Source organism: Tachypleus tridentatus, unplaced genomic scaffold (assembly GCF_004210375.1).
Source record: "Tachypleus tridentatus isolate NWPU-2018 unplaced genomic scaffold, ASM421037v1 Hic_cluster_2, whole genome shotgun sequence".
Taxonomy (NCBI): Eukaryota; Metazoa; Arthropoda; class Merostomata; order Xiphosura; family Limulidae; genus Tachypleus; species Tachypleus tridentatus.
The window spans coordinates 28797737-28814996 of record NW_027467782.1 but is presented as its reverse complement, the minus strand read 5'-3'; the positions used below and the strand labels follow the sequence as shown (position 1 = coordinate 28814996).

At 34.0% G+C, this 17260-nt stretch overlaps 1 protein-coding gene and 1 long non-coding RNA gene across 3 annotated transcripts in view; one reads left to right on the top strand and one right to left on the bottom strand.

Moving 5' to 3' along the window:
- The first annotated feature begins 207 nt into the window (after positions 1-207).
- The window catches only part of LOC143243015 (uncharacterized), a 36282-nt gene continuing 19229 nt past the window's right edge, over positions 208-17260 (top strand). For both annotated transcript variants that reach the window (XR_013023683.1, XR_013023679.1), the window contains exon 1: positions 208-287. This is a non-coding gene — a long non-coding RNA (uncharacterized LOC143243015). The remainder of the gene's footprint in view (positions 288-17260) is intronic.
- On the bottom strand, positions 8751-16578 carry LOC143242252 (uncharacterized). Its single transcript, XM_076485622.1, has 6 exons — positions 16212-16578; positions 14631-14696; positions 14386-14439; positions 12941-13016; positions 11849-12062; positions 8751-9245 (listed from the first exon to the last, which is right to left on the bottom strand). The coding sequence occupies exons 1-6, from the start codon at positions 16576-16578 to the stop codon at positions 8928-8930; spliced, it is 1095 nt and encodes a 364-aa protein (XP_076341737.1). The 3' UTR covers positions 8751-8927.

Below are 17260 nucleotides of genomic sequence, written 5' to 3'. Positions count from 1 at the left end.
GGTTTTAAAGTTATTTTGTTCTAATTCCTCCTCATTACTACAAGTCTTCCTCTACATAAGGTGCTAAATGTTGGTCAAGTACCATCTTTACTACGATTATATTAAAATTATGTTCATGTTTAACTAACAGATGTTTGTATAATAACAAGCAGGTGCTCGTTGAAACAATTCAACTGTTGCGCAGTTGGCAAAAATGTTTTGGTTTTTTAAGTAGTTGTGTAGATTTTCCAGCTGGATTCCACTGTTTCTTGTCATTTTACTGAGCGCAAGAAGAGACCTCTACCGAGGTGAGCATTTTTTGACAGTTGTCGTTTCCACACGAAGTTTCAAAGGGATTTTATTCGACATGATACAATACAATAATGCATGAATAGAATACCAACATGAAAAAAATTACATCTTTAAACAGTTACTTATATTTGGTCGACAAAGTAAGTCCTCGTTTTCCATTGTTATTTCTTTTTTTCTTTCATAAAATTTCCTCATAAAACGAAACATTTTAATAAGATATATTTTTCTCGGATTGACTGCCTCCCAGTGAAACAGGATAAGTCTTCACATTGATAATGCTAAAAATCAGTGGACACAGCATATAGCGTGTTGTGGGTATGCTATAAGATCTTTAATTGCTTAGATTTGTTTTGCGTTTGAAACTGGTTCTGTGGCAGATCCTAAACGCGGTAGGAGAATTCTGTTACAAAATAAGAAATTTTCTTCATCAAGTACGTAGTTCTTTCATAATCTGAAATATTTAAAACATTTAATTATAAAGGCCGCGCAACCGTAACAACGCAACATGGGCCAAAGATTGATTGATTTCAACGGTGCACATCTCTAACAGCTCTAGCGGGTCGAGTTAACAAACATAACGATCTAACGCGGCTTTTGCAACACTTCGTGACCTTCCAGTAGTCCTCACATAATTAACCTCATTTAGTCACAATAACAATATTGTTTTCCAGCACTGCATCAGCAGGTCTCGTTACTTATGGAAAGCAGTTGTACTCAGTGAACCCAAAGATTCTTGCTTTAATTATATTATCTATTTCTGTCAAGCAACTATTGTTAGTTTATTCATACACCCTCAAGTCCTTCCTGCATATCCTAAAAATAATTGTTCAACATTTACCTGTCTGATTTAATGGCTCCTCTGCAGCCTAGGTAATGACATGTGTTTGGATTCTGTCTGCAGACTTACAACGCTAAAACCCGGGTTTCGATACCCGTTTTGGGCAGAGCACAGATAGTCCATGGTGTAGCTTTGTGCTTAATTCAAAACAACAACCAGTCTAAATATACTATTACTAAGTTTTCAATTTATAAACATATTCCTGGCCTATAACTTGGATTCATAGAGAAAGTGGACTGTCTAACTATTTGATTGATGGTTAATTGTAGATTTAGACCATTGATAGGCTAGAGTTCTTTGATCCAATGCTAATTTAGCGAGTTTGTCACCACAAAATATCTAAAATCAGCATCAAACGGGCCATCATTACAAGTGGTGTTCGAATCATTTTGTCACCCCCTCTACCCCAGTGGCTCAACAAGAAGTTAGCAGACTAACAATGCTAAAAATTGAATTTCAATATCGATTGTGCAGTTGCACGCTAAACAACCGACTGATCAGCTAATTGAATCATTTTGTAAATACAAAGTTACCGTTGTGACTTTTTTTGTCTTTCTGTGACTAGGTTGTCGTGTGTTATTTGCTGCATTTTTACAATTCGATTCCGAACAAACAGTAGACCAGTGTGAGCCCCATATCGTAAAGAATTTTGCATTTTTACATAACATATAGGATTTTCTAATACACACAAAGTTAAAATGAAGTTAGTTAGCCATTCTTTGTAAATTTGAAGAAAGAGTACCGGAAAGTAAACATTCCATATTATTATGAACAATACTGGTATATGACGGAGGCTAAGAAGAGTTATGTGAGTTAATTATAAAGTAAATACGTAAAGCGCCATACAGTTTAGTAGTGGTTAAATACACAATAGCTTACGCATGCGTACTAATAATGGTTTACTCATGCTTAAATTACCAGCCTTAAATAATTACTTTTAAAGTAGTTAAATGAACTCAAATGTTACACAGGTAAATTGATAGCGATATAAAATTATATAATCAGGACTCTATCTTACATATGGCTTGATAATTTTACGAAGTTTCAATGAATAGCCGTGTTTTTTCAAGGGTTTTCTAAATGTCATTGTGTTTGAATGTTTTTCAGGGGGTGTGTGATCAGTTGAGAGGTGCTTACTCCCTAACCTCTTCACTTCGTTATCCAAACTTTTTAATTTGTCTTGTAAGTGGGGTAACGAAAACTGCGTCAACTCTTTTAGATTTTCACATAGTTTTCGATGACTAAGGTACACCTTTCAACCCTAGTAGCCAACAGTAGTCGATTTAGCAGATTTTCGTATTTTAAAAGCTTCATAGTTCTTGATTTTGCCGGTTACAGGTGGCGACATCTGTAGAGAGTTTAGGAAAGATGTTTTGCCACATTGATCAAATTCCACCCTCATAAAATAAGAAAATATCTTTGTATGTCCGTGGTTATCAACAGACTTAAACCAGTGTGGCAAAACAATGAGGAATAATATTCTACACATGTCCTTCATGTTTCATCAGAATTCGTTTACCTTGGACTGAGTTATAAAGCAAAGAAGTATAAAAATCTATCCCTATGTTAACTGTAATCTTGACCCAAAGTATATCAAATTTCGGCCATATCCATTCAGCTGTTTATGATAAATCGTGCTGAGAAACACACACAGAAATAAACACACTGGGATGAAAACATAACCTTCATCATCTTCAATGGCAGATACAATGATTGGTTTAAACCCCAGGAAGTTACTTTCTATTTTTGGAGCAAATGGAATTCTGTAACGTTTTTTGTGTGCAGGAAAACATTTTGTTCACTGCCTTGACTGAGGATTTAAATGATCTGTCAGTACAGGATAAATGCCAGCTCTGTCCACAGATTCAGCTGCTGTTTCATCAGTCTTTTTTACATAAAAAACAGTTATGGATATACCCGACACATAACACCCAGATATTTTCAGTTACCTAATTTTCAGTGTTTAATTTTGAAAGCACACAAAGTTTAGATGCCTTGTAACAGGCTGGGTGCACGTAATCAGACGCATTAGTTTTCATAATCCAGTCGAAGTTAAAGAACTGGTACAAAAAACTGTTAAACACACGAGTTCTATATAACCACGTTTACTTGGTTAGAAATATTTAATGTGGATAGATATTGTTCTATACTGAAAGAAAAACTACTTATTTGTTAAATTTTTTGTAACGTTTACCAGATATATTAGTGTTATTGTTTGTTTGGGGAAATTTCGTCCAAAGCTACACGAGAGCTATTCACGCTAGCCGTCTAATTTAATAGTTTAAGACAAGAGAGAAGACAGCTGGGTTTTACCACCCATCGCCAACTCTTAGGCTAGTCTTTACCAAAGAATATTGGGATTAATCGTCACATTATAACGCCACCACGGCTCAAACAACGATCATGTTTGATGTGACGGGGATTCGAATCCATTCCTCTCATATTACGAATTGAACGCTCTAACTATGATGTTATGTCGAGCCATTAGGCCTAGAATCTAGATCTAATTGTTTAACGGGGCAACGCTTGAATTGGAACCTTACGATACATTTACATTTATATTTTATAGATCATATACCAGTAAATATATTTTAATGCATGATTCTGTCCAAATAATCACATTTTTCATAAAACAAGCAGGCTACTATAGGCTACAGGCTGCTATATATAATTACAGTTTCGGAAATATGTGTTGATGATAAATATGTAATTAATGTGTTAAAATGAGGCAACATTCACAGTTTACAACAAAAGTTTATTTTCGTATCAGTTAACTACCGATCCTGATTTACAGTAAAATTGTAAAATATAACGGTTATTAAATTTCAAGTTGTTCACAAATTAACAAAAGTTTATATATTAATGCTATATTTCAGTACGAGCCTAAATATATATAGTAATAACTGTGGGCTATTGTTTTAGGTAGGATTGTTTGATCTGTATCAAAAATTATTCCTGTTCTCGAATCTCTTGTGGTTCTAGTATTAATATTCATGATGTCCTGCGATGACACAGCAGTATATCTTTAGGTTAAATTTCTAAAATCAGGGGATAAATTCCCCTCAGTAGAGACAGCAGATAACCAAATATTCATGACAATTTCATTCTCCGAAAGAAAATACTTGTATTACATTCGTGTATGTTTGTATTGACGTCAGTCACAATGACTTACCTTTATATGGGTTTTCGGTCAACTAGAAGGCCAGGACTTGACTGCACATTGCACGTATGTACACTCTTGTGCAAATTAATTGAAACAAGACGGAAAATTACGATTTTTTCAATTTTTTTGCGTTTTATTTCTGAGAATCCAAAAATTACAAATTAATACATGATTTGACCGCCTTTATGTTTCAGCAGATCATTAATCCGCTTTGGTATCGAGTCCACGAGTTGACTACAATCTTTGCTAATTTTGGATCGCGGTACCACACCTCAGTTATGGCCTCAATTAGCTTATCTTGCGTAGTACAGTCTTTTGCTCGAAGTCTTTCGTTACAAATCGCCCAAAGATCTTCAATAGGATTTAAGTCCGTAGAGTTTACAGGCCAGTCCAGCACCTTTATTCGCGTTGTAGTCATAAAATTCTTCACAAGTTTCGATGTGTGGCACGGAGCCAGATCTTGCTGAAAAATGCCAAATCAATCAGGAAATCTCTCTTTCAATTCTGGAACGACTATTTTCTGCAAAACTTCGACGTACTGTGGTTCTCGCGTTATACCTTCTACGATATGTAGAAGGGATGTTTTACGAACTGATTGATGTGAGATTCTCGAAGTTTCTCATCTGGAGATCTGCGAACATGCAGACTTCTTTGACCCTGTACGAAGAAATGAGTCTCGTCACTGAATAACACCTTCCTCCACGTTTCTTGCGTGTAGTTCTTATATTTCAGACCCCATTGATACCGTTGTTTTGTCATTGAGTTGATAAGAAGTTGTTTTTTGACTGGTGCCCTTCGACCGACATCAAGAAGCTTACGACGAACCGTTGAAGAGCTGATTTTTATTCCTTTGACCTCAAAATCTCTTTTATGGCGTCACTTATTTTCCCTTAATCTTTCACACACTCCCTTACCACGTACGCGTCGTCTCTTGGCGTTGTTTTCCTTTTTCAGCCACATCTTTCTTTACGTTTCGGACTGATAGATCCGGTACACACCTTGGCCTGGAATACAGCGCTGACTGTCGATAGGCTAACACCAACAACGTCCACGATTTCCTTGTAAGTCATGCCGGTGTACTAGTGCAGTGTCACAATCTTTGTACGCTTTCTAGGAGTCACATCCATTGTGTATGACGGTTAAAAACGACTAATTAGCAGCAAAACAAATAGCCTCATTTTTGAAGAAAGTCTAACGCAATTTCGAATGGCGTAATATTCCTCAAAATTTCGTCATATATCCCAAAATAGATCGACCGTACTGCAAAACATAGCTAATTACGCCGTCTGTGTGAAAAAATGAGTATTAAAGGAAATCAGCGGGTCCATCGAGCCAACACCGGCCGCCATGCTGAAAATATTGTAAAATGACCATTTCTTTCAATTAATTTGCACAAGGGTGTAACAGGAATATGATTGTGTTACGTGCAGCAGCCACATTATTCTTAAAGGTCATTCTTGTACCTTGTGCAACCAAGTGCAACAAAACCAGTTGGCATTATTACATGATTCAGTTCTAAGCATTTACTACTTTTAGAACCTCACGTGAGAGACTGGTTTCCACAAGACCAGATAATTACTCACTTCATCACCGAGTGTGAGCAATTTAAACCTTTCACTAAGTGTCATTAATGTGTTGCTATTGGTGCAAATAATACGAAGACCTTGACTAGCAAAAACAAATATTTCATTTTTGTGTGTTTTTATAACTAGTATAAAATATTCACTCTCACCGTGGAACTCTAAGATTCTGTCATGATTCACAAAGACCTTAACGCACCAATCAAATGTCTCCTTTATCTTGATTACTTCTATAGCTACCTTGCTGCCTCAATGCGTCGATTCATTAATTGATTTGATTGTTGCAAGCTCTCAAACTTAATACAGTTTAACTCGTTTAATTAATGTAACGAATGGTGCAAGGAATCAACGGTCTGATTTGAAAAGAACTGTAGTTCTATTGTATCATCAACATTGAAACTATAATAATTGTATACATTTAGCATCGAAAAGTAATCATATACTTCAAACATCAACAAATATGAGGAAAAGTGATTAATAGTTTCACTGTGTGCATATAAAAAAAGTTACATGTTTTTCGACACATTCCCTAGCAGCACAGTGGTATGTCTGCATTACAACGCTAAAAATCAGGTTTCGATACATGTAATGGTCAGAACACGTTGTGTAGTTTTGTGCTTAACTACAAAGTTTCTCGACAATGGTCAATTACTAACTCAAAGTATTTATGAATAAAAATATATTTAATGTATCATTATTTTATGCCAATTACAACTACGACGTTCATTTAAGTTTTATTTGACTTTTGAAACCTGGATTCCATCGTTTTAATTCAGCAGACATGACACTGGGTCACTAGGGGGATTTGACTTTGTCCACTTAAATTATTGTTCTATTATTAGAAATAGGTTTGAAGATAGCGTTATGGTTTTGTTTACCTTTAATCTTTCTGTCGTTTGGTTCTCATTTTCTAGGTAGAAAACGTTATTGTTAATTGAAACAACGGAAAGGGTTGGAAGGGTCAAGTGATTTTTTTTTTGTAAGTATATACAACAGTAAGTGGTTAGAATGGTCAAGTTATGTTGTACAAGTAAAGAATGGACCAACAATTGACGTTACTACATTGTTCTCCACAATTCTGTTAAAGGTTCAATTTCCATTATAAATTCATTAATTGAACAATTGTGTTATTCTTTCACAGTATCGGAAGAAAGAAACTTTAACTCCAAAATCATAAAAGATATATTAAGTTTCGGTATTTATAATAATTATATGTTTTCAATAACAATTTAAACAATAATAGGAGTTTCAATGGACGTTAACTATTCTACTTGTATTGCAAATTTATATAGTTATTTTTATGAGAAAATATTTTTAAACATTACCTAAATCCAAGCATCTATGCTGACAGTCAAACTTTCTAGTTTCTTAACAACACCATCTATAGAAGTTGCTATAGCAGCTTCATACTGAGATTTCTGCTGTTGCTTGTTGGTAATGGACTTCCGTTCTTTCGCAACGTTACATATTTTATAACAAATATAACATTTCTTTACCCATTTGTCTGTTCACCCCATGTAACCTTTGGTAAACTCCTGTTTTTAGTCAACTACCAGTTTTTGTTTTAAATAATAATCTCTTCAAAACAAGACAAACGTATGTACAAAAATTATTTACACCATGAAATATCACAGTTGTATCCAAAACTCTAAATAATTAATGTTTATTTTCAAATATCCATTTGGGCTGATTCAATTACTTAAGAATATAATTGACAATATAAACTATTTTTCTCACAGTACTTACTTTTACTCACAGTACTATTAGTAAATTATTCACTCAGTAACTTACTGAGTTACAACATGGGTTACAACAGTTGTGTCATAACTTTAAAAAAATGTCTACTTCTCATCAAAATCCACAGAGAATGGTTCAATTAATATAGATCCCCCTTTTACAATACAAATTATTATATTTATTAAACTTTGAAACTAACTTTATCATATCGCTCGATATGGTTAATTGTTCTCACACCAGCTAACTTCACGTTTTCTCTCATTGACTAATTTTCTGAGAAAAGAACAATTTTTCTCAATCTAGCTCACAGTTGGTTGGTAGCCCATATATTTATCAATTGTTCATTGAGGCCTCAAACTATCTGTAAACTACGCAGTGACGTTTGAGTGTAACAATACAAACTTGAGGAAACATCAAAAATACAGAAGAATCGAGTAACTTGGCGTCAATAATTGACTCACACTATGTATGACTCTTACAACGTTGGGCCCGGCATGGCCAAGCGTGTTGAGGCGTGCGATACGTAATCTGAGGGTCGCGGGTTCGCATCCCCGTCGCGCCAAACATGCTCGCCCTTTCAGCCGTGGGGGCGTTATAATGTGCGGTCAATCCCACTATTCGTTGGTAAAAGAGTAGCCTAAAAATTGGCGGTGGGTGGTGATGACTAGCTGCCTTCCCTCTCGTCTTACACTACTAAATTAGGGACGGCTAGCACAAAGCTACTCGAGGGCTATCAAAAAATCATAGCAAGAGTGTTGAAAGTGATTATTTAAGTTTGTTTGTATAACGTGGAATGTTTGTTTGTTTGCCACGTTATACAACCAAACTTAAATAATCACTTTTTTAAATCAATAAATATTAACTCACCAAATAAATTGAATAATAACTCTTAAACTAAACAGTTTTGTATATCCAAAAATATTAATTACTAATTTGAAATCATTTTTCCCCAACTTGTGTGTCTACAGTGAAGTTATAATTTATAAAGCCTCTGTAATAAATAATCATTTTCTTTGAAACAAACATGTATTTTAACGCGATAAAACAGACAATTTTAAATACTCTATAACTTTTATTTTCTATTTACATACATTTTATTTTAATTTTTTTATCGATGTGAAGTTTGTGAAAATTCGGGACAAGAAAACATAAATCGAGTTCCACTGTCTCTTATTAGTGAAGAAAATCGTCCGATCATAGAAGTTATTCTGTTGTTGTCTTGCATCTGGCTTTCTAATTCAGTTAAACACTTGTCAAAAAATTCTTGTAGATCTAAATATGTTTCAGGGGCTTACTTTTCTCAATTTTTCTTTCTACTCTAGTCGTCGGAACACTCTGACTCTGATGATTTCCTTTCATGAAACAAATCTCGCAGTTCTTTGAAGTAAAGAGGTCTCTTTGATTTATATTTCTTAAATTTTTTGTTACGTCTACAATGTGAAGGTACCTCCTTCCTTTCAGTTAACAGAGTTTCTGATATATATGATATTATTGGTTGATATTTATGAGGCTGTGTTGGTATAAAATATTTTGCATGTGATCCTTCAAGACTCGTGATAATGTTTGTTATTTCATTTGAGACATTACTATTTTTGATGTCCTTCCTGTTGGTAAAAACATTCGCCTTTCTTTCTCTCTAAAAATAACAAGAATCAGGATAGGTTGATGTTAGTTATCATTATATAGAAATTACCTCTTGGAAATTAATATAATGAAACTACCGATAACTGGGCTATATCAGTTTAGTGGATCTCAATTAAAATACGTTTCCGAACAACACTTTTATTGAAATATCCAAATTTTGAGCAAACTAATTGACTCTATAAATTGATTTCTAATAAGTAAAAAGGGAAGGGAATGTTTATCTTATGCATATCGAAATATTTACAACTTTACTTTGGGGAAACACTCTGTAGAAAGTATCATATTTTTCTAGCACTAAACAGAATAAAATGTAAACAATTACTAACAAGCGTTATTAGAAATGTGAGAATTTCAAAAATAATCAAACTGAAAAAGAAATTGAAATAAAAAACGTTGGTACTAACAACTATACTTTTGAGAATGATAAATTGCGTGATGTATATTTTAATTTAGTTGCTGCAATTATCGAGAATTTCACTCTACGTTGTTTTTTTAGAAAACTTCAAAACGGACTATCTGTGTCTGCTCACCAAGAGCATTAATACCAGACTATTAGAGTCGGAGTATTCGGTCGTATTACTGGGCTGCACCAGATGTCCTTAATCTATAGGTGCCTTTGTATTTAAAATTCGAATATTTAATATTTGTTTGGAAGCAGCTTAACATCGAGATGGCGCTGCGAAATTCGTCAATATCGATTTGAACTAAAACGCAAGATTGTTTGTTTGTTTGTTTGGGAATTTCGCACAAAGCTACTCGAGGGCTATCTGTGCTACCCGTCCCTAATTTAGCAGTGTAAGACTAGAGGGAAGGCAGCTAGTCATCACCACCCACCGCCAACTCTTGGGCTATTTACCAACGAATAGGTGATTGACCGTCACATTATAATATTTTAACGGCTGAGGGCGAGCATGTTTAACGCGACGCGGGGCGCCGCGAAATTACAGTCAATATCGATTACGAACTAGGCCATGCCGGGCCAAAACGCAAGAAGAATACAAACACGATAATAATGATGCTTCATAAAAAGTAAAATAAAATACATTTTTAAACTCTATGTGGTGCGTAAATGAGTCCAGTATTTTTAATTAGAAAGTTTCTAGCTAGCATAAATGTCAACTTGTTAGAGAATTTCTGCTGTTTAAAATTTTGGCATGACGAAAGGGGTGTTTGAACATCAGATAAGATACATCAAAGTTCTACACTTATCCAAGCAAAGAAAATTTGGCTAATGCCGGGTTGTTAAACAGCAAAAGAAAATAAGCAAATATAAATGTCCGGGCATGGCCAGGTGGTTAAGACGCTCGGCTCGTAATCCGAAGGTCGTGGGTTCGAATCCCCGTCACACCGAACATGCTCGCCCTTTCAGCTCTGGGAGCATTATAATGTGACGGTCAATCCCACTATTCGTTGGCAAAAGAATAGCTCAAGAGTTGGCGGTGGGTGGTGATGACTAACTGTCTTCACTCTAGTCTTACACTACCAAATTAGCAATTGTAGTATATGAAGGATGGAAGTCCTCACATTATACATCATACGTATATATGTCTCTCTACTACTAAATGGAATAAGTACAACCCAACTTTACGAGGTAATGACTCATAAACAGAGTCATACAGTACAAATCTATAGAATAAACATTTATTAAAGGTTTGGAGACGGCTTGAATGGTGATGAAGAAAATGTTATTATATACTAGCGCAAGTACTAGTCCCCTGGACGGAATTTACGTAAATTCAAAATTAATGAAAAGTCATCTAACGACATGAAGAATTGTCTCCCTTATATGTCACCAGATCAATAAAAACCATGAGATAAAATACTGATAAAACGCCTTCCTTTCCCCGTAGCGGGCTTAGAACTATAATTTGAAACAGCTTCTATCCAAGCGGAACCGTTTTAAAATGGCCATATTAGAAGCATCTTTCATATATCTTCCCAAATGTTAATACAGTAGAAAATATGTAACTTTTACAATTTTGTTGTTCATACATTTCACTTTATACTTTGAGTACATAGATTAATAAGAATATCAGGTTATACTTTTGTTGCTAAGCGACATGGCATAAAGTTGTTGTATTCCTATAACAAGTCAAGATTCATCCGTAACTGTGTTAATAGCGCAATAACTGTGAAAACACATGACTCATAAACAGAGTCAATAGAGTACAACAATTTCCAAAATGTTTTGAGATGGCTGCAATGATAAAGAAGAAACCTGTATTACATGTATATATCTACACACAACGTCTCTAGAAGCTTGTTATCAAGTATCCATTTAAACCGACTGCAATTTCCTTCTAAAAATCGATACCATTAAATTTAAACGTTTCTTAGAAGGTGGAAGATTATAGTGTAAAGTTTATAGCCTTAATACATTATATTTATAACGGTGTCTAAACTTCACGCAGAACACCAGCATAAAAATGTATAGAAAGTGAGTAAACATATGTGACTGAAGGTACATTACATTCTTGTTATGTTCGTTTATTTGTGCTCTACCCACCACAACTGTCGGTAGCCGGTTTCTAACATTGTAAGTCCCAGACACTCGGCATGAAATGTGATGACATTTCCCGTTATCACAATACTTACTTTAGGAAGATGAAAATTCTGAACTTTTTTGGCCCGCTTCTCTTTTACACTTTTACATTTTCTCTTCTCGTTTCTAATAACAGTCTGATCTTCATCTTTTTGTGGTACAAGTGAATATTTAATTTTTGTTCTGTCATCTTTATTCGCATGGTCTTCTATGTTCACTGATTTTACTGCTTCACATCCACAACAATTGCACTTCCAAATAATGACACTACAAAAAAAAAAAGCGCGAATAAATAACATAGATGATTTAATTTGACTCTTATTTGTACATTAGTGTTATGTCAATTAAAAATGGAATATAATTATAATCTAGAAATAATAACATTTAACAACGACAGCCACAGATACGTTCTCTCCCAGTGGAACGTCAGTAAGTATATGAACATATAACACTAAAATAGGCGGGTTCAGTTCCCCACGGTGGACATGACAAGTAGTCCCCTGCTGCATCTCTTTAAAATAAAGTTAACAAATGTAAACAGGAATAAAATGTTATGGCTTATGAGGGATAATTTAATAATTATTATACTTGCTGATAAATTTCAATTTTAAGACCATATTGAAATAAACTGAAAATCATTAATTAGTTAAAGAACTTTTTTGAATGAAAATGCCTTTTATATTTATCTCAAGTACTCGAATTGTAATAGTTTAGGTTACCCATATTTTACACGTTTCAATTTCAAGTATTTCTACTGACACGCACAGTACCTTATTGTATTTACATATAAAAAACAGGTTGAACAATAACATACTTACAAGGAATGTTTTTCATCAGAAGAACTTGTAATATTGTAAAAAGTGATCCACAATTTAAGCTTTAAGTGAATCTCCACACTTAAAATACACTTTATTGTAAACTAATGATGCTAATTTCTCCTTACATATTTCTTATCAATGCAAGCGTTTGTAACCTTTTGATTATTTATCATTCTAATTAAAATAAAGTAACTAACATTTTTTTTATTTCTCAGCCCCTATAAATTCATTATTAAGTATATACACACATGGTTCAACTATTAATAACATAGAAATTATATTAAGATCTATTCAACAAAACATAAAAAAATACTGTTTTGTTCTTGCCTTAAAGAAATGAACAATAGTGGTACTCCTACTGCAGCAGTTACCAATGGAATCGGATATTCTAACATGGATGGTGCTGAAATGGAAAAATACAAGTTAAAAAGAAAGTTAGTTTAGTGCAATTTGTTTTTGTTATATGATAGTATTGGAGGAGGCTACGTTTCATTTGGTATACTTACAGTGAAAATAACAAGATAACCACAGCGTTCTAAGTTACTGGAATCGAAGAAGTTCCACTCTTTATTCAAACACGTATAAGTTTAATGCATATGAAACAAACAGTACGGGTAAAGAAGTGTAAAGTATCACTTTAGGGCCTGGCATGGCCTAGCGCGTTAAGGCGTGCGCTTCGTAAACTGAGGGTCGCGGGTTCGCGCCCGAGTCGCGACAAACATGCTCGCCCTCCCAGCCGTGGGGGCGTATAATGTTACGGTCAATCGCACTATTCGTTGGTAAAGGAGTAGCCCAAGAGTTGGCGGTGGGTGGTGATGACTAGCTGCCTTCCCTCTAGTCTTACACTGCAAAATTAGGGACGGCTAGCACAGATAGCCCTCGAGTAGCTTTGTGCGAAATTCAAAACAAAGTATCACTTTAGATTTACTTTCTTCCTTGATAATCCAAGTAAAGATATTAACTTATCATATCTTATGAGAACCAAATACACTGACTGTATATTTAGGATAATCATTTGATGCGTCACATGACTGACCACCATTACAGCATATATATATATTCGTAACAATGCAAAAGTGACGAGTTCTCAGACTTCCAAGGATGTATGATTGTTGACACTGACTTACTAGCAATTTGTAAACTGAATACTGTTTATATGTTTCTCTATTCAAAGAAATCTGTAATTAGTGTGTAAATGAACTACAAACGAAAGAGAATATATTGGAAAACTATCGGTAACAATTCGAAGCGAAAGTGCATGGACGGTTGTTTTGTTGTAAACAAATCTAAAACTCTGCTCTAGACAACCAGTTTTTATAAAATAGTCAAGGTTTAAATAATACAACAATACTAGGAGGAGAAAAATACTTATGGCATACAATTACTGGTCCAAAAACTTACTTCAGACAACAGAAAAGCCCAAACTGTGAACAGTGAATTAGTGGGAATGATAGACGTAGTTTGGTGAATCATGTTTTACCTAAGTTACTATGAGTGGTGAAATGGTAAGATATTTATAATTTAGAATAGAAAATAATGTCCACAATGCACTGGAATATTATAAGAGATCGGGTCTTCACACCTTACTACATTTTTAACCTTCATGAATAAGGGATTGAAGAAATTTAATGGGAAGAAAGAACAACACGCGTCAACACAAACATCGTCACAGTAATATTTTTACATCACGACATTTTGTCACCAACCTTTCCACACATATTGTCTCACGTTAAAGGTACGTTTTACGTAATTTTATATGTAGCATAACTTACTTTTCTTTGGAGAAGGAACGTATGTTTCTTCCTCCGTTTCTGTTTGACTTGGATCTAAGAAAAAAGTTTGAAATATAAACAATGTTAACTTTGGCAATTAAAATAAAATAATGGATGAAGTATATAATAACTAATTTACTGCTTAGTTTGTTCAAAACAGTTTTTCCTTTTTCGATTTATTTAAAAATTAGAATTCACAAATACTGATCACACATATAAACGCTTTAAAGGAAAGCACAACTTACAACACATGTTATTTCTCAGTGTGAATCCTTCAGGACATTGGTGGTTTTCACTAGGTTGTACGCATGCTAAAATAAAGTATAAGATAGTTCGTAGTTCAAGTATTGTTGACATAAGAAATAATATGTCATACATTGGAAATCCTGTAAGGTATAAACAAAATCTAACAAATATAGTTGATGGCTTATCTTGTTCTTTATCTACTGTATCGTAAGTCACAGGAAGTTTCAAATCAATGTATTTTCATAATTAATAATAAATAAGTATTTACAATGCTAAAGTTGAGGGTTCGATTTCCCCTCGGTAGGTACAGCGGATATCTCTTTGAAGCTTTGCTATATGAAAAACGCAAATTTTGGTAATTAAAGGCCCGGCATGGCCAGATGTGTAAAGGCATTCGACTCGTAATCTGAGGGTCGCATGTTCGAATCCCCATCACACCAAACATGCTCGCCCTTTCAGCCGTGCTATAACGTGACGGTCAATCCTACTATTCGTTGCTAAAAGAGTAGCCCAAGAGTTGGCGGTGTGTGGTGATGACTAGCTGCCTTCCCTCTCGTCTTACACTGCTAACTTAGGGACGGCTAGCGCAGATAGCCTTGTGAAGTTTTGCGCGGAATTCAAAAACAAACAATCGTAATTAAAAATATATATAACATGACTGACGGAACAATAAAGTGAAGCGTGAGAGAGAACATAAACTAAAAAAATTAAAATTATTTACGAAATCATGCGTGTTTTCTGCTTTACGGAATAGCGAATAAACAACACGCAGTGCTGTATTTATTCTTGAATTTTTTTTCATTAATATGTGACGTGTTTAATATTAACTTCCAACAAATGAAGATGTCTACCCAGATCAGAATTAAAGATATGCTCAGTAACAGATATAGTTAATCAAATAAGCTCTTCAAACTTTCTTATTTCAAATGATAAGAATGTATTGTTTCATCGTTGGATGTGAAAAGTGGCTGAACAATGTCTCTGAATACCAGAACTTGGCTGTGTGTTTGTAACAAAAGAAACATTTTTCTGCTATAACACCGTAGCATTTTGCAATTTCAATATTTTCACAGACGATTAAAGAAATCATTCAACACTTTTGATTTTTTAAATTATTTGTTCTATGACTTGTAAAGAAAACAACAAAACCTTTCTAATTTCTAACATAAGGTTATCTCGTTTTCTGACTTCACGGAATGTCTAATTTCATTAATTGTGTAATGCTATTGATTACATTTATTCATATATATATATATATATATATGTATTTAGTTATTGTATATAATAATAATAAACCAAAAATTATTTCGTAATGATAAATTTATATCCAGACAAGTTTGATTTTCAACGTTTTAACACCTCAGGTTTAACGCGGAAACAATGGCGGTGAGCTGTATGTGGGTAGTTGGAAAGGTGATTTCATGGATTTTGGAAAATTAATGTACAATCATTAAATATATATCGAACTTATAACACTTTACATAAATTGTAGTAAAAATGGATGGAATCCGATTCATAATATAAAGTGTTTTTTTTTTAACTTCTAAACACTACCAAAATCGATTCTTATAGGCATTTACCTTCTAAGAAATGAGTGATGGAAATTGGTCTGTGTGCTTTTATCTCCCAGTTTCTTGAGTATTCAATAATGCACTTATAAGCACCGGCATCAGAAATATCAAATTTATCAATCATCAAATCACCCGTGGCTTTGTTTACGCGAATTTTCTCGTCATCTGTTGCTATTACACCGTATGGGCCAAACCAATAATACCTGAAAACATCAAAGGTATAACATTTGATCTTATAGTTATCAGGTACACATGGAATCACCTGTGGGGCGCCAAGTATAATATTTTCAGTTTTAAGTTTTATGTGCCCAGGCACTGCTATTATTACAGCATATAATGCCATAAAAAGCGATGTTTTGAAAAAGAACTTCACCATCTCTATATCTTAAAGTTTGCTTGCAGTAGTATGTTAAACGTTTTACAAAATGTCTCCTAATTATCTGTGTTGCTAAGATACTGTTTCATTGTTAATATTATAAATATTGTAATGACGTAAGAACCACAAACAATATGTCATATAAGTTACGGAGTTACGGATTAAACACTAAAAGCTGATAAAAGTTACGGAGTTACGAATTAAACGCTAAAAGCTGACAAAGTACAGAAACTAAAAGTTGTAAAATTTATGATGAGGCTACAGAAACCACAGTTCCATTTTTAAACAGCTTTGATTTGAATTTAAAATATACAAATTCAAAAATGTGTGAAAATAAATCTAATGTTTACGTTATTTTTATTACAAAATAAGATATTGTTGTTTCACAACATGCTTAGAGGCAACAAAGAAACACCACAAACAATATATCATAAAAGTTACGGAGTTCCGGATTAAACACTAAAAGCTGATAAAAGTTACGGATTAAACGCTAAAAACTGACAAAGTACAGAAACTAAAAGGTGTGAAATTTATGATGAGGCTACAGAAACCACAATTCCATTTTTAAACAGCTTTGATTTGAATTTAAAATATACAAATTCAAAAATGTGTGAAAAAACCTAATGTTTACGTTATTTTTATTTCAAAATAAGGTATTGTTGTTTCACAATAATACTTGCTA

Bases quoted from the DNA above. Each gene is read 5' to 3' on its own strand.
- LOC143242252 (XM_076485622.1), bottom strand. From the start codon at position 16,578: ATGGTGAAGTTCTTTTTCAAAACATCGCTTTTTATGGCATTATATGCT. The intron at 14,440-14,630 runs GTAAGTTGTGCT...CTTTTTTCTTAG, and splicing joins ACTGAGAAATAACATGTGTT to ATCCAAGTCAAACAGAAACG. The intron at 12,063-12,940 runs GCAAGAACAAAA...TTTTTTTTGTAG, and splicing joins CTATTGTTCATTTCTTTAAG to TGTCATTATTTGGAAGTGCA.